Source organism: Saimiri boliviensis, chromosome 17 (assembly GCF_048565385.1).
Source record: "Saimiri boliviensis isolate mSaiBol1 chromosome 17, mSaiBol1.pri, whole genome shotgun sequence".
Classification (NCBI taxonomy): Eukaryota; Metazoa; Chordata; class Mammalia; order Primates; family Cebidae; genus Saimiri; species Saimiri boliviensis.
In genome coordinates, this window is record NC_133465.1 from 30,364,909 (window position 1) to 30,387,745 (window position 22,837).

Here is a 22,837-nt window from a genome sequence, read left to right on the forward strand (position 1 = left end):
CCCATTATCTCTCTGCTTCTGAGTTTGACTTTTTTTTTTTTTGAGACGGAGTTTCGCTCTTGTTACCCAGGCTGGAGTGCAATGGCGCGATCTCGGCTCACCGCAGCCTCCGCCTCCTGGGTTCAGGCAATTCTGCTGCCTCAGCCTCCTGAGTAGCTGGGATTACAGGCACGTGCCACCATGCCCAGCTGATTTTTTTTTGTATTTTTAGTAGAGACGGGGTTTCACCATGTTGACCAGGATGGTCTCGATCTCTAGACCTCGTGATCCACCCGCCTCGGCCTCCCAAAGTGCTGGGATTACAGGCTTGAGCCACCTCGCCCGACGAGTTTGACTTTTTTAGATTCCACATGTTAGTGAAATTATACAGTATTTGACTTTCTGTGTCAGACTTATTTCACTTAACATACTGTCCTCCAGGTTCATTTGTGTTACTTAAAATCACAGGATTTTTTTCCAAGGCTGAATAGTCTTTCATTGTGTGTATATACATTTTCTTTCATGTGTTCATTCATTGATGGACTGAACTTAGGTTGATTCCGTATCTTGGTTGTTATGAATAATGCTGCAGTGAACATGGGAGTGCAGGTATTTTTTCAACGTGCTGATTTCATTTCCTTGTATATATGCCCAGTAGTGGGATTGCTGGATCATATGGTAGTTCCGTTTTTAATTTTGTGAGAAACCTCCATACTGTTTTCCATAATGGCTTTGCTAATTTACATTTGTACCAGCAGTGTGCAAAGGTTCTTTTTCTCCACATAATCTCCAGCAGTTTTTTTTTTTTTCTTTTTAATATTAGCCATTCTGACAGGTGTGAGTTTTTTTGTTTTTTTGTTTTTTTTTTTGAGATGGAATTTCGCTCTTGTTACCCAGGCTGGAGTGCAATGACTCGATCTTGGCTCAGTACAACCTCCGCCTCCTGGGTTAAAGCAATTCTCCTGCCTCAGCCTACCGAGTAGCTGGGACTACAGGCACGCGCCACCATGCCCAGCTAATTTTTTTGTATTTTTAGTAGAGATGGGGTTTTACCATGTTGACCAGGATGGTCTCGATCTCTTGACCTCGTGATCCACCCGCCTCGGCCTCCCAAAGTGCTGGGATTACAGGCTTGAGCCACCGTACCTGGCTCAATATTTTATATTTAGTATATAGTCTTTCACCTCTTTGGTTAAATTTATCCCCAAGTCTTTTTTTTTTTTTTGATAGCTATTGTAAATGACATTGTTTTCTTCTTTTTATTTATTTATTTAGAGACGGAGTTTCGCTCTTGTTACCCAGGCTGGAGTGCAATGGCGCGATCTCGGCTCACTGCAACCTCCGCCTCTTGGATTCAGGCAATTCTCCTGCCTCAACCTCCTGAGTAGCTGAGATTAAAGGCACACGCCACAATGCCCAGCTAATTTTTTGTATTTTTAGTAGAGACGGGGTTTCACCATGTTAACCAGGATGGTCTCGATCTCTTGACCTTGTGATCCACCCGCCTCAGCCTCCCAAGGTGCTGGGATTACAGGCGTGAGCCACCGTGCCCAGCCTATTTATTTATTTTTTAAGATGGGGTTTCACCATGTTGGTTAGGCTGGTCTTAAACTCCCGACCTCAGGTGATCCGCCCACCTTGGCCTCCAAAGTGCTTGGATTACAGGCATGAGCCACCATGCCCGGCCAACGTTGTTTTCTTGATATATTTTTTAGATAGTTTGTTGGTAGTATATAGAAACACTGCTGATTTGATTTCCTATCTTACAACTTAACTGAATTTGTTCATTTGTTCTAATAGTATTTTGGAGTTTTTATGGTCTTCTGTATGTTAGAGCATGTCATCTTAAAACAGAAAATTTTGCTTCCTTTTTGATTGGTTGCCTTTTTGTTTATTTTTCTTGCCTAATTGCTCTGTCTGGGACTTACAGTACTATGTTGAATAGAAGTGGCTACAGCGGTCCTTGTCTTATTCCTGATATTAAAGGAAAAGCTTTCAGCTGTTCACCATTGAGTATGATCTTAGCTGAAGGCCTGTCATATATGGCTTTTACGTATTGAGATACATTCCTTTTTTTTTTTTTTTTCTTTTTTTTTTTGAGAAGTCTTGCTCTATCACCCAGGCTGGAGTGCAATGGTGCAATCTTGGCTCACTGCAACCTCTGCCTCCTGAGTTCAAGCGATTCCCTTGCCTCAGCCTCCTGAGTAGCTAGGATTACAGGCATTCGCCACCATGCCTGGCTAAGTTTTGTATTTTTAGCAGAGACAGGGTTTCACCATGCTGGTCAGGCTGGTCTTGAACTCCTGACCTTGTGATCCGCCCGCCTGGTCCTCTCAAAGTGCTGGGATTACAGGTGTGAGCCATCCTTCCCAGCCAAGGTACATTCCTTTTATACCTAATGTGTTCACTTTTTCTCATGAAAGTATGTTGAATTTTGTCAGATGCTTTTTTGCATTTGTGGCAATGATCATATGGTTTTTGTCCTTTACTCTGCTTATATGGTTTATCACATTTAAGATTTATGTATGTTGAACCACCCATGTATCCCTGGGATAAATCCCACTTGATCATGGTGAATGATCCTTTTAATGGGCTGTTGAATTTGGTTTATTAGTATTTTGTTGAGGATTTTTGCATATTTGTTCATCAGGGATATTGGCCTATAATTTTCTTGTAGTGTCCTTGTCTCGCTTTGGTATCAGGGTAATGCTGACATCATAAAATGAGTTTGGAAGTGCATCTAAAAGTATTTCGTCTTCTCTGATTCTTGGGAAGAGTTTGAGAAGGATTGGCACTAGTTGTACCTTAAGTGTTTGGCAGAATTCTTCTGGTTTCTTGATGTTCTCATTGCCTTGCTGGGCATAAATCCAGGTACCTATGAGCAAAACTCTACTCAGTCTGACAGTTCTGCTTATGATTATGAATGTGATTAAATATAGAGGTTACTCTACCTTTCTAAGGTTGTTGAAGTCAAGTTATAATGATCCAGTCCTGATAGAACTTTGAAACCTCAAGTCTATTACATAATGTAATGAGAAATTGGGCTTGGTGAGGTAGGTGGATCACTTGAGTTCAGGAGTTCAAGACCAGGCTGGGCAACATGGCAAAACCCCATTTCTAAAAAAAAAAAAAAAAAAAAAAAAAATTAGCTGGGCATGATGGCATACACATGTAGTCCCAGCTACTCAGGAGGCTGAGGTAGGAGGATTGCCTGAGCCCAGGAGGTGGAGGTTGCAGTGAGCCAAGGTCATACCACCATATTCCAACCTGGGTGACAGAAGGAGGCCCTGTCTCAAAAAAAAAAAAAAAAAAAAAAGGAACACTCATTTTTATGTAATAGGAATTAAAAGCCAGGCATGGTGGCTCACACCTGTAATCCCAGCACTTTGAGAGGCCAAGGTGGGTGGATCACGAGGTCAGGAGTTCAAGACCACCAGGCTGGTCAATATGGTGAAATCCTGTCTCTACTAAAAATACAGGCCGGGCGCGGTGGCTCAGCCTGTAATCCCAGCACTTTGGGAGGCCGAGGCAGGTGGATCACGAGGTCGAGAGATCGAGACCATCCTGGTCAACATAGTGAAACCCCATCTTTACTAAAAATACAAAAAACTAGCTGGGCGTGGTGGCGCATGCCTGTAATCCCAGCTACTTAGGAGGCTGAGGCAGGAGAATTGCCTGAGCCCAGGAGGCAGAGGTTGCGGTGAGCCGAGATCGCGCCATTGCACTCCAGCCTGGGTAACGAGAGCGAAACTCCACCTCAAAAAAAAAAAAAAAAAAAAAAAAATACAAAAGTTAGCTGGGCATGGTGGCAACTTCTGCCTCCCCGGTTCAAGCAATTCTTCTGCCTTAAGCTACTGAGTAAGCTGAGATCATGCCACTGCACTCCAGCCTGGGAGACAGAGCGAGACTCCGTCTCGGAAAAAAAAAAAAGAAAGGAATTAAAACACAGAAGCCTGTAGCCATTAAAAAAAATAGTAAGTTTATGTCCTTTGTAGGGACATGGATGAAGCTGGAAACCATCATTCTCAGCAAACTAACACAAGAACAGAAAAACAGACACCACATGTTCTCACTTATAAGTGGGAGTCGAACAGTGAAAACACATGAATACAGAGAGGGGAACATCACACAATCGGGCCTGTTGGGGGCGGTGTGGGGCAAGAGCATTAGGAAAAATACCTAATGCATTCGGGTGTAAAACCTAGATGAAGGGCTGATAGGTGTAGCAAACCACCATGGCACATGAATGAATACCTATGTAACAAACCTGCACATTCTGTAAATGTATCCTAGAACTTAAATTAAAAAACAAAAAAAAGGCCGGGTGCGGTGGCTCAAGCCTGTAATCCCAGCACTTTGGGAGGCCGAGGCAGGTGGATCACCAGGTCAAGAGATCGAGACCATCATGGTCAATATGGTGAAACCCCGTCTCTACTAAAAATACAAAAAATTAGCTGGGCATGGTGGTGCGCGCCTGTAATCCCAGCTACTCAGGAGGCTGAGGCAGGAGAATTGCCTGAACCCAGGAGGCGGAGGTTGCAGTGAGCCGAGATCACGCCATTGCACTCCAGCCTGGGTAATAAGAGTGAAACTCCGTCTCAAAAACAAAAACAAAAAACCAAAAAAAAAAAAAAACAGGCCGGGTGCTGTGGCTCATGCCTGTAATCCCAGCATTTCAGGAGGCCGAAGTGGGTAGATCATGAAGTGAAGAGATGGACCACCCAGGCCAACATGGTAAAACCCTGTCTCTACTAAAAATACAAAAATTAGCTGGGCATGGTGGTTAGCGGCTGTAGTCCCAGCTACTTGGGAGGCTGAGGCAGGAGAATCAGATGAACTCAGGAAGCAGAGGTTGCAGCGAGCCAAGATTGCACCCCTGCACTCCAGCCTGGGCGACAGAGCGGGACTCCGTCTCAATCAATCAATCAGTCAGTCAATCAATGTCTAGCCTAGGCAACATGATGAATGATGAAACCCTGTCACCACTAAAAATACAAAAAAATTAACTAGGTATGGCAGCTCATGCCTGTAATCCCAGCTACTCAGGAGGCTGAAGTCATAGGGCCACCTGAACCCTGGGAAGTCAAGGCTACAGTGAGCCAGGATTGCGCCACTACACTTTAGCTTGGGCGACCTAAGTAAGATCCTGTCTCAAAAATTTTTTAAAAAGAGGGGAGGTGAGAGATTAACAAAAAATAAAAGTGTACCATGCATTTTAATGTCCTTTTTCCTCTCACTCCCGTAGTAAAGTTACCTGTACACACATCCACACACACACATATTTGTTAACACTTGTATTATCCATGTACCTTAAAGTTCCAAAGGCTGGAATTAAAGTATGTGCTATCCTTCAGGAATGTGAGCCAGTGAAAGTTATTAAACACTTATTATATGAATAATCTTGCCAGGCGCGGTGGCTCAAGCCTGTAATCCCAGCACTTTGGGAGGCCGAGGCGGGTGGATCACGAGGTCGAGAGATCGAGACCATCCTGGTCAACGTGGTGAAACCCCGTCTCTCCTAAAAATACAAAAAATTAGCTGGGCATGGTGGCGCGTGCCTGTAGTCCCAGCTACTCAGGAGGCTGAGGCACGAGATTTGCTTGAACCCAGGAGGCGGAGGTTGCGGTGAGCCGAGATCGTGCCATTGCACTCCAGCCTGGGTAACAAGAGCGACACTCTGTCTCAAAAAATAATAAAAATAAAAATAAAATAATAATAATAATAATCTTGCCCCAGACTCTGTAACTTGGAAGAACGATTAGGAGACAGGCTGTGGTCTTAGGAAGGTCACACTCAAATTGAAAAGTTAGAATATCCAGGGACAATACTTTCCTGGTACCTGAATAATAAAGAATTCAAGAGAAAACTCTGAGTTAAAGATGAGTTAAGTAATAATAAGTAGACCCAGGAAAGAGCATCCTCGCCAAAGAGAGCAGTGGTATAGAACTGCCTTTGGGGGAATTAGGGTGGGGATGGGAAACAGGATAGGAAGAGGACCTGTTGTGACAGATTCTAAGAGTGTAGTTTAGAACTAGGTTTCCAAACGCCTTGAGCCATGTGTTCAGCAGCATGAAGGTAGTTTGTAGCACATACATTTCAAGAGTTTCAACAGAGTAAATCTAGAGTAAATCTCCATCTCTCTTCTTTGCTGTTTCCTCTAGCCTAGAGTTGTGAGGTCACAATTGCCAGCGACTTTAAGATCCGCTATTGAGTGAAAGAGAAGAAAGAGGCCTTTGAGCAATAGCTAAACATTATCAGGTTAGGTAAATAGTGAAATGTACTAGTTTTTGGGGGGTTCTTAGTTATTTGGGCTGACAAAATTACACGTTGAATGGATTGTTCAATTCCAACAGACCTTAAAGATGACTGATTTTGCAGAGGCTGATTTGATAAACTTGTAATTTTTGCAGTCTTTGTTGCTGCTTATTTTTCCCAGAGCAGGATTTTGGTGTCTCCCTTAGGTTTGAGTTGTATTTCTTGGAACCCAGGAGTAAGGGAAGAGGGAGCGATACAGGATAAAACTTTCCCCTTGATTATCAAAAGGAGTCTTTTGTCTGGGCACAGTAGCTTGTACCTATAATCTCAGCACTTTGGAAGACCACTTGAGGCCAGAAGGTTACTTCAGCAGGAGTTCAACAGCAACCTGGGTAACAAAGTGAGACACCATCTCTACAAAATTTTTTTAAAATTAACCAGATAGTAGCATGCCCCTTTGGTCCCAGCTACACAGGAGGCTGAAGCAGGAGGATTGCTTGAGCCTGGGAGGTTGAGGCTATAGTGAGCTGTGTTTGTGCCACTGCACTCCAGCCTGAGTGACAGAGTGAGACCTTATGTCAAAAAAAAAGTAGTCTTTTTAGGTAAGCCTTTGTCTCAGATATTGGCAATGACTTTTTTTTTTTTTTTTTTTGAGACAAAGTCTTGCTCTTTCACCCAGGCTGGAGTGCAGTGGCACAATCGCAGTTTACTGCAACCTCCGCCTCCTGGGTTCAAGTGATTCTTGTGCCTCAGCCTCCCAAGTAGCTGGGATTACAGGTGTGCACCACCACGCCGACTCTTTTTTTTTTTTTTGGAAAGGAAGTGTCACTCTGTCACCCAGGGTAGAATGCACTGGCGCCATCTCGGCTCACTGCAACCTCCACTTCCTGGATTCAGGTGATTCTCCTGCCTCAGCCTCCCGAGTAGCTGGAACTATAGTCAAGAGCCACCACGCCCAGCTAATTTTTGTATTTTTGGTAGAGATGGGGTTTCACTGTGTTAGTCAGGCTGGTCACTAACTCCTGATCTCAAGTAATCCACCTGCCTCCGCCTCCCAAAGTGCTGAGCTTCCAGGGGTAAGCCACTTCACCTGGCCTATTTTTTTTGTATTTTTAGTGGAGACAGGGTTTCACCATGTTGGCCAGGCTGATCTTGAACTCCTGCCCTCCAGTGATCCACCCACCTCAACCTCCCAAAGTGCTGGGATTACAGGTGTGAGCCACCACACATGACCTCCAATTTCACTTTTTAATTCAAGTGTATAAACTTCATTTTTGAACCCCATCATGAATCAGAATTTGGACTGGCCACCCTGGGTTTTTGGGGGTGAGGGGAATAGGTGGGTGTTTTTGTTTGTTTGTTTGTTTGTTTGTTTTTTTGGAAGGCGGGGGCTGAAGGCAGCTATAAATAGGAGGAAAGCAGAAGAGAACTAATAGAGTACTGAAAGACACTAGATTGTGGGTAGTGAGGCTATACTGGGAAGTGAGCTCCCTAGATATCACTTTATACCCATCCCCTAAGGAAAAATACCTTTGCCTTTACTTTGCCAGTACTTTATCTCCTCTCCCCCTCCTTTTCCCGTCAAAAAACATATGAGGCTGGGTGTAGCGGCTTCTGCCTGTAATCACAGCACTTTGGGAGGCCCAGGAGGGTGGATCGCTTGAGATCAGGAACTGGAGACCAACCTGGTGAACATGGTGAAACCCCATCTCTATTAAAAATACAAAATTAGCAGAATGTGGTGGTGTGCACCTGTAATATCAGCCACTGGGGAGGCTAAGGCATGAGAATTGCTTGAACCCGGGAGGTGGAGGTGGCAGTGAACAGATCGCGCCACTGCACTCCAGTCTCGGATGGGGGAGCGGGGAGGAGAGAGAAAAGAAAGGAGAAGACAACTGAGGGGTTTTGCTTGGGCTTACTGCAACCTTTGCCTCCAGAGTTCAAGGGATTCTCCTGCCTCAGTCTCCTGACTAGGTGGTATTACAGGTGCCCGCCACCATGCCCAGCTAATTTTTGTATTTTTAGTAGAGACAAGGTTTCACCACTTTGTCCAGGCTGGTTGCAAGCTCCCAAAGCTGAGGTTTTCTTGCACAAACCTACCCTGAAAGCAGAGGGGGTCCTTTTTCACTTGCCACCCAGGAAAGCAGAGAGTGTGACATCAGAGCTCTAATAAAACCTCTAGTAGCTTCTGGGGGTGGGGGGGTGGGGGGGGCCGGAGGGTGTGGGGAGCAGAGATGAAAGCACTTTTGAATTTTCCCAGTGGGGAAAAAGGTTTGTTCCTTAATTAGAGGTAGTCTGGGAAATGCTAGCAGTTGTACAGGTTCCCCAGGAGAGTTGGAAAAGCTTAGTTCTGTGCTCACTGTGATACTGTATTCCCTACTGCCTTGGGTAGCCAATGTAGCATACCAGCTGGCATTAGGAAAACTGGCTGAGAGCTCACAGAGAGGCTCTGCCAAGGAGATCGATCTTTTTCTGTGATGTCTGTAGCTCATTTGGCCTTCTCCAGGTTACTACTTGGTTCTCTTCAGAAGGCTCACGCCTGTAATCCAAGCACTTTGGAGGCCAAGGTGGGCAGGGGAGGATTACCTGAGATTGGAAGTTCAAGACCAGCCTGACCAACATGGTGAAACCCCGTCTTTAAAAAAAAAAAAAAAAGTTAAGAGTTGAATTCTGAAACATTTTCAGAGAGTAGTTCTAATTGTGATTTCTGGGTCTAATTCTGGAAATATCAACTGTAAAATTATATTGGCATTTACATTTAAGAAAAAGCCAGATCCCAACTGGTAGTGTCCAGAAAACAAAAAGAAAAAGAAAAAGCCAGACGGTAATCAAAAAGTGTGGGTGGTTTGAAGATTTTAAATAAAAGGCCTTCACTCAGCTGCCAGGTCACTTCATACTGACATCTCTGCTTTCTAGAAAGGGTTGTGGGGAGAGGTTGCTTCATTCCTGTTTCATCACAGTCCTTATGACCTTGCCACAGTCTGAGCTCGTGAGCTCGTTCCCTGCCTTTTCTACCCTAACAGGATCTGATTCTTGATGTCATTGAAACCGGTCAAGGGGCTTATGGACTTCCTTAGTTCTGGAAAAGATTATAAATGATCCCAGAATTCCTTTTTTTTTTTTTTTTTTGAGACGGAGTCTTGCTCTATCTCCCAGGCTGGAGTGGAGTGGCATGATCTCGGCTCACTGCAACCTCTGTCCGACACCTGGGCTCGAGTGATTGTCCTGCCTCAGCCTCTTGAGTAGCTGGGATTACAGGTGCCTGCCACCACACCCAGCTAATTTTTGTGTGTTGAGTAGAGTCAGGGTTTCACCATGTTGGCCAGGCTGGTCTCGAAGTACTGACCTCAGGCGACCTGCCCACCTCAGCCTCCCAAAGTACTAGGATTACAGGGGTGAGCCACCATGCCCAGCCGATACACACATATTTTAAAGGTGAAAATAAGACTGATCATACCTACCTTCCTTTCTCAGTTACTCCTGTAGGTGTGTATCAGCTTCCAAAATCAGCAAAAGTAATATTCCAGAGTCTGCAGTGTATGATTGAGGCCAACTGCAGAGTCCAAGAAAGCACTTTGTCATTTAGTGTTCTGAGTTTTTTGTTCTTTAATAAGGCCATCTGTATCCTGTCTGACCTTGGATTTAGCAGTGTTTTCATTTACCTATCTTTCCCTTAGAAGGCCAAGATGAGACTCCTACTACCTAGGGAGCATCACTACACCCTCTCCTTTAAAAAAAAAAAAAAAAAAATGGCTGGGTGCGGTGGCTCAAGCCTGTAATCCCAGCACTTTGGGAGGCCGAGGTGGGTGGATCACGAGGTCAAGAGATCGAGACCATCCTGCTCAACATGGTGAAACCCCATCTCTACTAAAAATACTAAAAATTAGCTGGGCATGGTGGTGTGTGCCTGTAATCCCAGCTACTCAGGAGGCTGAGGTAGGAGAATTGCCCGAACCCAGGAGGCGGAGGTTGCGGTGAGCCGAGATCGCACCATTGCACTCCAGCCTGGGTAACAAGAGCGAAACTCCGTCTCAAAAAAAAAAAATATATATATATATATATATGTACACACATTTATATACACATATATGTGTATATGTATATATATTTTTAGATTTATATAAATATGTATATATGTATATATAAATTGCCTCTTGATTATAGCCATTGTAACCCTTAGAACCTACTGAATGTACTATTAAAAATGGAAACTGGGCCGGGCGTGGTGGCTCAAGCCTGTAATCCCAGTACTTTGGGAGGCCGAGGCGGGTGGATCACAAGGTCGAGAGATCGAGACCATCCTGGTCAACATGGTGAAACCCCGTCTCTACTAAAAATACAAAAAAATTAGCTGGGCATGGTGGCACGTGCCTGTAATCCCAGCTGCTCAGGAGGCTGAGGCAGGAGAATTGCCTTAACCTGGGAGGCGGAGGTTGCGGTGAGCCGAGATCGCGCCATTGCACTCCAGCCTGGGTAACAAGAGCAAAACTCCGTCTCAAAAAAAAAAAAAAAAAAAAAAAGAAAAGAAACTGGTATGGCTGGGCGTGGTGGCTCATGCCTGTAATCCCAACGCTTTGGGAGGCCGAGGAGGGCATATCACAAGGTCAAGAGATGGAGACCATCCTGGCCAACATAGTGAAACCTCATCTCATAAAAATTAGCTGGGCGTGGTGACGCGCATCTGTAGTTTAAGCTACTCGGGAGGCTGAGGCAGGAGAATTGCTTGAATCCAGGAGGCAAGTGAGCCGAGATTGCACCATGGCACTCCAGCCTGACGCCTGGCGACAAAGCAAGACTCTGTCTCAAAAAAAAAAAAAAAGAAAACTGATAATAGCATAGAGTTAAAGAGTGAGCACAGGCTTTGGGGAAAGTCAAATCTGGGTTTCAGTCCTGGGCTCTGCCATCATTAATAGATTAATGACATCTGTAGGTTAAATGACAACTGACAACCTCAACAAATTAATAACAATCTGCCTTTTATATGGTCAACAATTATTTATGGAGAGCCTACTAAGTGTTAGTAGATGCTTTTCTAGATATAATAATGAACAAAACGAACCAAGGGTCTGTTCTTAAGGAGTTTATAACCTAGTGGGGTGGAGAGAAATGGGAATAAAACAGGTGGTAATGATGGTGGTAAAAAGTGAGGGAAATAGAGGAGTTAGCAACAGGAAGGGCCTGAACCTGAGAATTGTTTGGGAGGAAGTGTTGAGTTCAGGGTCTCAGGACAGATTTTAATAGAAAAAAATGAGGGATATAAGGATACCGCTTTAGACATGGAGGTCAAAGAAGCCCTCCCCTTACTTAGGAAGTGACATTCATGCAGAAACCTGAATGAAGTGAGGGAACTAGAAAGACAGACATCTGGGGCAAGAACATTCCGGGCCGAGGGAATGGAAAGGACAAAGCCCTGAAGCGGAAGTGTGTTTGGCTGTTGAGGGAGCTGTAGGGAGACCATTGTGGCTGGAAGTAGTAAGTCAGCAAGAGAGGGCAGGGTTGGTCAAAAGGTGAGGTCAGAGAGCCGGTAGTAAAAGGTAATGGAGGGCCTTGGGGTCCATGTTATGATTTTGTATTTTGTCCTGAGATGGAAAGTCATTAGAGATATTTGAGATGCTCTGATTTCCAGTTAAAATAATTAATTGGCTGGGCGCAGTGGCTCACACCTGTAATCCCAACACTTTGGGAGGTCAAGGTGGGTGAATCACAAGGTCAAGAGTTCAGGACCAGCCTGGCCAAGATGGTGAAACCTCATCTCTACTAAACATAGAAAAATTAGCTGGGTGTGGTAGCAGGTACCTGTAATCCCAACTGCTCGGGAGGCTGTGGCAGAGAATTGCTTGAACCCAGGAGTCTGAGGTTGCAGTGAGCTGAGATGGCACCACTGCACTCCAGCCTGGGCGACTCTGTCTCAAAAAAAAAAAAAAATCAATGTTGCTGAGTAGAGAATAGATTGGGTGATAACGGGTAAGCGTGGAACATAGAGACCGTTTAGAACAGGCGTCCCAGACCGGGCGTGGTGGCTCAAGCCTGTAATCCCAGCACTTTGGGAGGCTGAGGCGGGTGGATCACGAGGTCAAGAGATCGAGACCATCCTGGTCTACATGGTGAAACCCTGTCTCTACTAAAAATACAAAAAATTAGCTGGGCATGGTGACGTGTGCCTGTAATCCCAGCTACTCAGGAGGCTGAGGCAGGAGAATTGCCTGAACCCAGGAGGCGGAGGTTGCGTGAGCTGAGATCGCGCCATTGCACTCCAGCCTGGGTAACGAGCGAAACTCTGTCTCAAAAAAAAAAAACAGGCGTCCCCAAGCTGCGGCCCCCTGAGGCCATTTATCCGCGCCCCCCCCCCCCCCCCCCCGCTGCACTTCAGGAAGGGGCACCTCTTTAATTGGTGGTCAGTGAGAGGAGCACAGTATGTGGCGGCCCTCCAACGGTCTGAGGGACAGTGAACTGGCCCCCTGTGTAAAAAGTCTGGGGACGCCTGATTTAGAAGGCTAATAGTAATCCCAGCTAGAGAGGATGAGACAACAGGTGAAGTTTGTTACCTATTTCCAAGAAAGCTTGGGAGACTCAATTGAGAAAACATCACTAAAGCCCCTCATACAGCCTATTTCACAGTTTTAGCTCGCAGTACTTACTAATTCCCTTCCTTTCCTTGGAGTTTGCCTTCAGCTGTATTAGGGCCTCAAGGGGGAAGTTACTAGGTAAAGATCAGCATCCACAAGGGAAGGGATTGTGAGCAGTACTTCAGTCACTTGACCAACAGAAGACCTTTTTTTGGAGACAATTTCATTCTTGTCACCCAGGTTGGAATGCAATGGCTCCGCCTTGGTTCACTGCAACCTCCACCTCCCTGGTTCAAGCGATTCTCCTGCCTCTGCCTCCCAAGTAGTTGGGATTATTGGCATGTCCCACCATGCCCAGCTAATTTTGTATTTTTAGTAAAAACGGGGTTTCACCACTTTGGCCAGGTTGGTCTCGTGGACAGCTGTATTCTCATTAAGTCATTCAATCTTCAGTTTTTTCTGCAGTTGCTATCTTAGACATAGTTTGAGCAGCCTCTTTTACAAAGTAGCTTTTCAGCTACCTGGTCTTGCAAGCTGGATCCCTCTGATACTCATCGTGACAAGGTAGTTTCATTTACCCGAGAGAGCCCTCTACAGAAAATAAAGAGGTTTTTGTTGTCTTTGTTTAACTTTTGAGCTTTCCTCCCATTCCTTTTTTGCTGTGATCTAAAGCCATAATTTGCCACCTTGATTTAGAAGTTCATGTACTTCACCACATTCTGCTTATTTAGGAAAATTGCATTTCTGGTACATAAGGAGCTTGCATTGTTGACAGGGCTTCCTTCGCTACAGAGGGCCACATTAATGTCTGCTTGCTTGGGCTGTGTGTGTCTGGTTGGTAAACATTACTAATGAAACCCATGCCATCTTGACATGCCAGGACTGCCTGTACAAAGAGAGCTGCTGGCAGCCTATCATCTCCTTGCTTTAGTCAGGGAACAATGCATTTTTTTTTTTTTTTTTTTTTTTTTTTTGGTGGTTGGGGTTGGTTCAGGAGGTCTTGTTGTATGATAAACAAAAAAGGAAGGGTGAATCCCCAGAAATTGATAAACAGAATTTGCTTTATCAGTGGTTAATTGTGCCTCGTAGGATGCTTTCCTTCTCCTATTTAAAAGTGAGTTCATATTACTGGCTCACAAGTCAGACATTGGGTACCTTTGCAATAATATACTATGCTGCCTCTAAAAATGTCTGACTGGTCTCCACCCAGGGCTGTAAATGGGCTGAGCCAGGCCCTATGAGGGTCCACTCTCTTCAAGAATACTGAGACCTTACAAATGCACCTGTTCTTTCCAGTTGTATGAATAGGTACTTTCCAGTTTTATTTCTCCCACCCACACATCTGTGGTAACTGAAAAATCATTTTAGCCATAGTGATAGTTGACAGCAAATTGTTACCACAGGTAAAGATATAAATATATTTTCAGCCAACACACTGGTAATTAAATTGCTATATCTCTCTAAACTTGGGCCTTCTGCTACTCATATCCAGTGTTCCTACTATCTTCTTCGAATGAGTTGCCTTGTGCTTCATGACCTTGTTTTTGTTCGTTACAGTGTGAGCCACTGCCCCATGTTGTGTTGATGCCGATCTGCCATGCTAGCCTGTCTACCAGGGCCAGGTGACCCGTCCTTTCAGCTTCTTTGTCACACGCAGATGAACACTGGACTTCAGAAATGTAAGTAATCTGTATTCTCGGGAAACCGGTGTGATTCTTTGTTTTTGTCCCTACATGTGGGCTGTCCCTGAGGCACATCTGGGGTACGTTGACCTTGAATTTTGACACTTTCCTTTTTTTTTTAAGATGGAGTCTTGCTCTTGTCACCCAGGCTGGAGTGCGATAACATGATCTCAGCTCACTGCAACCTTTACCTCCTGGGTTCGAGCAATTCTCCTGCTTCAGCCTCCCGAATAGCTGGGATTACAGGCGCTCACCACCATGCCCGGCTAAGTTTTACATTTTTAGTAGAGGCAGGGTTTCACCATGTTGGCCAGGCTGATCTTGAACTCCTGACTTCAGGTGATCTGCCTGCCTCGGCCTCCCAGAGTGCTGGTATTACAGGTGTGAGCCACTATATCCAGGCGGTAGGGGTTTTCTTAAATGCTGTAATTCCCTAATATATGTCAATTTTAATTGCTGCTGATAGCTTTCTGTTGAGCAACAAAACTATGAAGAGCTTCAGAGGAAATATATATATCACCCTTTAAAAAGATGTTTCATTTTGAACCTTCACAAGGAATTGAATGAAAACTCATTTCATATTGAATGAAAACTCTGAAATAAACTATTTATGCTGTTCTCCTGTTTTGAACTCTGAGTACAGTCTGTCATGGAAACAGTTCCCTTTGGCTTTGCTGTCTGCCTTCTGAGCCAGTGTGACTTTAGTTGGTAGGAAGTAAAGGAGCTTTTGCCTTCAGAAGAGATGGAGAGCCAGCTTTCTCATTCTCTCTGGGCATTTTCCTGCTAATACACTTCCCACAAGATTGAGCCTTTGAAAACTGTTAGATTCTTGTCTTAACTGGCTGAAATGGGGACCTCATACTTAGTATTTTCCCAGACTCCTTCCTTCTCTCCCTGTACTACATGATATGCAAGGAGAAGATTCTATTCTTGGCACATTACCATGTATAGTATCTTCAGGTGTAAAAACAGCCCTAAATTTGGAATAGACCTTCCATTCAGAGCACAAAGGGGCAATCAGGCCACTAGTCTTCTCTTTGATAGAAAAGGTGCTTCAGCACCTTACCTAAACCCTTTGCAACAAGGGTTAACAAACTTTTTCTGTAAAGGCCAGATAGCAAATACTTTTAGCTTTGTTGGCCATGTGGTCTCGGTTGCATCTACTCAACTCTGGCATTTTGGGGTAAAGGCAGCCATAGGCAACAAACAAATGAGGGTGTCTGTGTTCCAATGAAACTTTTTACAAAAACAAGCAACTGGACTGGGCACGTAGGCTGTCGTTTGCCAGCCCCTGCCCTGTGAGATCACCATCAGAAGTTAAGAATGGTCCAGCCTCTGGATTTCATTTCTTTGAGGGAGCATAAGACTCAGAGCCTGGCTAGTTCTGGGATTTGGACAGTGAGTCCAGCTTTGTGTAATAACAGCTGAAGGTGGTAGTCTTCCTTCTACAGTTGCTTGACACAATAAGGCAAGCTCTGCTATAGCTTTCTCAACCCAGCCTTTATCTTGACAAGTGATGATTGGGTGATGAAGGTGTTATATTATACTCCCTGGCCATCCAAATCAGCATTCTAACTACATTGTGCCTATTTCTGGGCTTCTGGGGGTACAACTGGAGAGGGAATGTACTTCCTAGAGGCGTACAATAAGATGACAAAGAGAAGCTTGCTTTCTTAACACACTCTGACAGCTTTACCCAAAGATGTGATATCAAGGGAAGAGCCATTTGAAAGAAAGCAATTGGCAGCTTTATCTTGGTGTGCACTTTTTGTTTTCTTTTATTTATTTATTTGAGACGGAGTCTCACTCTGTTGCCCAGGCTAGAATGCAGTGGCGCAACCTCGGCTCTCTGCAGCCTCCACCTCCCGAGTTCAAGAGATTCTCCTACCTCAGCCTCCTGAGTAGTAGCTGGGATTATAGGCATGTGTTACCACCCCAGGCTAATTTTTGTATTTTTAGTAGAGATAGGGTTTCACCATGTTGGCCTGGCTGGTCTTGGAACTCCCGACCTCATGTGTTACAGGTGTTACTGTGCCTTGGTGGCTCATGCCTGTAACCCTGGCACTTTGGGAGGCTGAGGCAGGCAGATCACCTGAGGTTGGGAGTTCAAGACCAGCCTGGGCAACATGGTGAAACCCAGTCTCTACTAAAAATACAAAAATTAGCCAGGTATGGTGGCAGGTGCCAGTAATCCTGAGGCTGAGGTGGGAGAATCACTATAACCCGGAAGGCAGAGGCAGGAGAATCGTTAGAACCCAGGAGGAGGAGGTTGTAGTGAGCCAAGATCGTGCCATTGCACTCCCTCCTGGGTGACAAGAGTGAGACTCTGCCTAAAAAAAAAAAAAAAAAAGGCTGGGTGTGGTGGCTTATACATGTAATCCCAGCATTTTGGGAGGCGGAGGTGGGTGAATTACCTGAGGTCAGCAGTTCAAAACCAGCCTGGCCAACAAGGCAAAAACTTGTCTCTACTAACAATACAAAAAATCAGCCAGGCACAGTGGTGGGTGCCTGTAATCCAGCTACTCAGGGGACTGAGGCAGGAGAATCATTTGAACTCGGGAGGCAGAGGTTACAGTGAGCTGAGATCACACCATTGCAATCTAGCCTGGGTGACAGAGCGAGACTCCATCTCAAAAAACAACTCCCTTCTCCCCAAAGCAGCTCCCGAGTAGCCTCTACTAACCACTGTCCCCAAATCTGGATTCGAGAATTGAGATATCTGTCTTCTCTGGTTTTAGGCTCATATGTCCGTTTCACAGACAAAGTGTTTGATCCTTTCCAACTCTCTTGTTGCTATCCATAAACACACCCACACCTTTGTAGAAGCAAGAGTTTAATTGTGTTTGAAGAAGCTTGTCTGCTGTCTTCTTTTCTCCCCTAAAATGTATAAGAAAAAATTTATGTCATGTGACTTACAGCTGTTAGCATTAAGCATTTACAGTTAAGGTGAGATACAGCATAAACTCTCCCCTTTGGGAGCCAGCAGCCAGACAGCTGCTCAGAGCCCAGGCCCATCAGCAATAGAGACCTTAAAAACAGTTTTGTGATAATGCTATCAGCCCTTCCCTACCCTCCATCCTCAGGAGGGTCTTATAAGTTGCTAGAAACACAAAGAGTGATGTCTGGTGGAGTGGGATGGGCACGGGTGTTTACAGTTCAGTGTGCCTTATAATATAAATACGGTTAGCATGAGGCAGGATTGGTGGACCCCAGGGATCAGGAGATGGAAAATGTGGCTTCTTTCCCCAGCACTGTAAGTTACCTAGCTAATGGCTTTTTCCCAGGCTTCAGCTGCCATATATTCAGAATCACAGGATTGATCCCTTATAACTTTTTCTGTTCTCCTCTTCCTTTTCTATGTGTGTAGGAGACTGTAATGTTCTTCCTAACCCAGATTTGTGATTTGCCAGAGGGCAGGCTGGATGGATTAAAGAACATTTTGGCTTGGGGTTAGGTTAGTTGAGGATAGATGGATGGCCTACTAGAGCTTTTCTAGATCATTAATTTCATGACGTACTTGCTTGGAGAGTCCTTAGCCATTTTGAAACTTTGAACATGGAAATTTTGTTTTAATCTGACCCATCTTCCCCCATTGCCTCAGAAATGTGTGATGTGTGATTTTGAACTTTTCTCTTTCTTTTTCTTTCTTTTCTTTTTTCTTTTAGCCAAATTCCTCAATTTTTTTTTTTTTTGAGAGGGAGTTTTGCTCTCGTTACCCAGGCTGGAGTGCAATGGCACGATCTCGGCTCACCGCAACCTCCGCCTCCTGGGTTCAGGCAATTCTCCTGCCTCAGCCTCCTGAGTAGCTGGGATTACAGGCACGTGCCACCATGCCCAGCTAATTTTTTGTATCTTTAGTAGAGACGGGGTTTCACCATGTTGACCAGGATGGTCTCAATCTCTTGACCTCGTGATCCACCCGCCTCGGCCTCCCAAAGTGTTGGGATTACAGGCTTGAGCCACCGCGCCCGGCCTAATTTTTTTTTTTTTTTTTTTTCTTTTTTTGAGACGGAGTTTCGCTCTTGTTACCCAGGCTGGAGTGCAATGGCGCGATCTCGGCTCACCACAACCTCCGCCTTCTGGGTTCAGGCAATTCTCCTCTCTCAGCCTCCTGAGTAGCTGGGATTACAGGCACGTGCCACCATGCCCAGCTAATTTTTTGTATTTTAGTAGAGACGGGGTTTCACCATGTTGACCTGGATGGTCTCGATCTCTTGATCTCGTGATCCACCCGCCTCGGCCTCCCAAAGTGCTGGGATTACAGGCTTGAGCCACCGCGCCCAGCTAGAAATTTTTTATTTCTTAATCCCAGACCTCTGCTCTGTATTTCTCCTTCTCAGGATCACAATATAGTAGTGGCTCAGTAAATATTTACTGTTTTAATGGCTGAAATGATAACAGGTCCTTGGTCGTTAAACCATCTTTAGATAACAACTTTGACCTCCTTCCATGGCAGAGCACTGGGGGTCCTGGGACAAATGCCAAAATCACCTTCTTTACTGCTTCTTTTTATGCCTATCTGCCCCCTAGTGGAGGGGCCTGGAAATGGGAAATTGACCCAATAACTGGATAGACTCATAGAAATAATACTTAACATTTGTCAAGTTGCTACCATGTGCCAAGCACTATATTGAATATTTTCACATATGTTCTCACTCATTCCTCAGAAGTTCCATATGGGAGACTCTCTGTTACAAGGATAAGGCGTAGAAGATTTGTCAATTGCCAATGCCACGTGACTGTCCAGTGATTGGACTAGAATTCATACTCAGCTCAGACTCCAAAATCTGTGTTTGAAACACAGTGCCTGTGCCTCCTCCTACAGATAGAGGTTCCTGCTGCATATACCACCTGTGCCCTTTGACCTTCAAAATAGGAGGATGAACAGAGAGGTCTCCATTGGGAGGACTGGATTTCAAGGAGAAATTTTCTTCCAGTCGCTGGAATAGACAACAGTGCTTTCTGTTACATTTAACTCAGGCTGAAGGCCAGGAGTCCTGCAGTTAGGGATTCTTTAGTCAGTTTGCTTTGTGCCGCCTGTGGTCAGAATCAGCCACATCTGCTATCCTTGAATAGTAACTATTGACCATCATAGGTCTTGTTCACATTGAAATGAAAATGCTCATTCAGTGACAGTGTTCCTTGAATCTCTTGATCTTCATAAGTCTGTGAAGTAGGAAAGCAGAATTCATCCCTGTTGATAATTGAGGAATGACAGGCTCTCAGTATGGGTAGATGATGAAGCTAGTACTTGAATACAGGTTTCTCTACCTTTACAAACTACAGATTTCCCATTCCCTACATTCTCTGTCTCTATTAGTGACACCATTGGTACAAGACATTTAAGTAAGTTGCTTACAAAGCTGTGGTGTCTGTGCTGGCTGTGCAATTATGGAAATGTGTTACGGAAGAAAATAAATGGTCAGGGTGCCTGTGTGGGGCTGTGATAAGTGTTGAGAAAACTTTTTTTTTTTTTAAGGGTTAGGCTTAAGTCTGGTTGTGAGGTAGATGGTGCTGTATTCCCAGAATGACACCCCTTTTTTGTTCAGTACACTGTACTAATCTTTGGGGTTCTTCCTTAACAAAGCCACTGTAGCCTTGTTACTGGACCCTTGTTGCCCTCATTTCACTTTAATTCTGAATCCTTTGACTGCCCTCTTCACCACTGTCAGTATCAGTGGAGGCGGCACCAAGAGAACTAATCAATGTGGATAAATGTCCCCTTCCATACTCCTGAATGTGGCCAAGCTTTCCCCTTGCCTCTGCTAGGAAAAAACCTGAGTTGGTGCTGACTCAGAACAAAGGGGCTCTTCTATTCAGCAAGGTACTATATGACTCTTACTTGGATTTCAAGGAGAGAAGCCCACTGGAATGGAGGTGAGGTAACTTTAAGGTGCTGTGCTAGGAGTATCATATGAAATTTTAACCAATAAAACACATAGGTACAGTGGTTGACCAAGGCAATTTCTTTTTTTTTTTTTTTTTTTTTTTTTTTTGAGACGGAGTTTCGCTCTTGTTACCCAGGCTGGAGTGCAATGGCGCGATCTCGGCTCACCGCAGCCTCCGCCTCCTGGGTTCAGGCAATTCTCCTGCCTCAGCCTCCTGAGTAGCTGGGATTATAGGCACGCGCTACCATGCCCAGCTAATTTTTAGTAGAGACGGGGTTTCACCATGTTGACCAGGTTGGTCTCGATCTCTTGACCTCGTGATCCACCCGCCTCGGCCTCCCAAAGTGCTGGGATTACAGGCTTGAGCCACCGCGCCCGGCAATTTTTTGTATTTTTAGTAGAGACGGGGTTTCACCATGTTGACCAGGATGGTCTCGATCTCTTGACCTCATGATCCACCCGCCTCGGCCTCCCAAAGTGCTGGGATTACAGGCATGAGCCACCGTGCCCAACCAGGACCAAGGCAATTTCTTTTTTTTTTTTTTTTTGAGACGGAGTTTTGCTCTTGTTACCCAGGCTGGAGTGCAATGGCGCGATCTCGGCTCACCGCAACCTCCGCCTCCTGGGTTCAAGCAATTCTCCTGCCTCAGCCTCCTGAGTAGCTGGGATTACAGGCACGCACCACCATGCCCAGCTAATTTTTAGTATTTTTAGTAGAGACGGGGTTTCACCATGTTGACCAGGATGGTCTCGATCTCTCGACCTCGTGATCCACCCGCCTCGGCCTCCCAAAGTGCTGGGATTACAGGCTTGAGCCACCGCGCCCGGCCAGGACCAAGGCAATTTCTATTGGAATTCTGGTGTCTTGAGTTTAGGGACTGTCTCTCAGTCACTGATCCCAGACTTTTTTGCCAGTATTTGAAAGCACAGACCTTTTTTCGGGGGTTGGGATGCCTGGCTCTTTTTGCTCAGATCTGCCTGTGAGCATGGGCCCAAATCTCTCTTACCCCTCCTGACTTGAGCTTTATTTTCCTGCTTCCCAGAGCAGGAGTTTCTAAGCTGTTGCTAAACATCATTATCACCAAATAAATGCAGCTGTACCCATTTTCCTTCTACTATGCTCACTAGCCTACCTCTGTTCTAGGTGATACCCAGTGGGGTCTCCTTTGGGCCAAGGCCACCTGAGGCCACAAGCTGGGCATTCAGTCAGATTAGTCTGGCTGCCTTTTGCAAGGAGAGGAAGTAGGGAGAGAGTCAGCTAGTAACCCTGGGCTCCCAGCCAAGCCAGTTCTGCTTTGGACAGTCTATGTACTCAGTCAGCAAGCATTTATTAAGCACCTTTTGTGTAAACTCAGGGGAGACCCTCCCTTAGAGAGAGAGAGAGAGAGAGAGAGAGAGAGAGAGAGAGAGAGAGTGAGTGTAGAGCAGAGCCCCAGCCCCCTTGCAGGAGCTTGCCATCCTTAAAGAGCCCTTGTTCTTGGAACCTTTTCCTTTTTGACTGGAAGCCGGACATCCGCTGAGCCCCCTGATGGGAGGCAACAGGAGATGGGAACAAAGAGACTGTTAACATTAATGAGGCACACCGAGTGGGCATTTCCGCAGTCTCCAAAGGAGGCAGGTTTTTCCTCTTTCTTTTTGGAAAGTGACAGCTAACATGGACCAAATACACGCTATTTTTGGCTCTTAGGATTGAAAGATGCTCTGAATCCTTTCTTCTCAATTCCCTTCCCTGCTGCCCTGTCATTATTACCATCCTTCTCAAGGAAATAAATAAAGCCTTTGATCCTCACCCAGCCAGGCATAGAGTAAACTGTAAACAAAAGTGAACTTGTGACATGGGGAAGGGGAGAGATGTTGGCAGCTTATTCCTCTGCTCCTGAAAGGAAGCATTCTGTCCACTCTGTCAGGGTGCCCACCCAGTTGGCACAGCCCCCCAGCTGCCAAGATGCAAGGGAAAGCTGATGCCTCATTGGTCACTGCAGACTGCAGAGTTGTAGCTCTGGGTTCCCTCTAGACTGAAGGGCAACCAAGGGCCCTGGCAAGTAGCTTTGCTTAGAACAGGCGTCCCCAAACTTTTTACACAGGGGGCCAGTTCACTGTCCCTCAGACCGTTGGAGGGCCACCACATACTGTGCTCCTCTCACTGACCACCAATGAAAGAGGTGCCCCTTCCTGAAGTGTGGCGGTGGGGGGCCGGATAAATGGCTTCAGGGGGCCGCATGCAGCCCACGGGCTGTAGTTTGGGGACGCCTGGCTTAGAACCTTCTACCGTCAGGCTACATGGGCTGGTAGAGTTCCAGGTGCTGTGTTTCTCTCTTTTTTTTTTTTCCTGAGACAGAGCCTTGCTTTGTCACCCAGGCTGGAGTGCAGTGGTGCAATCTCAGCTACTGCAAACTCAGCCTTGCAGATTCAAGCTATTCTTCTGCCTTGGCCTCTCAAGTAGTTGTGATTACAGGGGCCGGCCACC

At 45.5% G+C, this 22,837-nt stretch overlaps 1 protein-coding gene across 6 annotated transcripts in view; it reads left to right on the forward strand.

Annotated features, from left to right (window-relative positions):
• The window catches only part of FAM222B (family with sequence similarity 222 member B), a 103,498-nt gene that overhangs the window by 75,263 nt on the left and 5,398 nt on the right, over positions 1-22,837 (forward strand). For all 6 annotated transcript variants that reach the window (XM_074388462.1, XM_074388460.1, XM_074388463.1 and 3 more), the window contains one exon: positions 14,358-14,479. In XM_074388462.1, coding sequence (XP_074244563.1) covers positions 14,398-14,479 — 82 coding nt within the window. In that variant the 5' untranslated portion in view covers positions 14,358-14,397. The remainder of the gene's footprint in view (positions 1-14,357; positions 14,480-22,837) is intronic.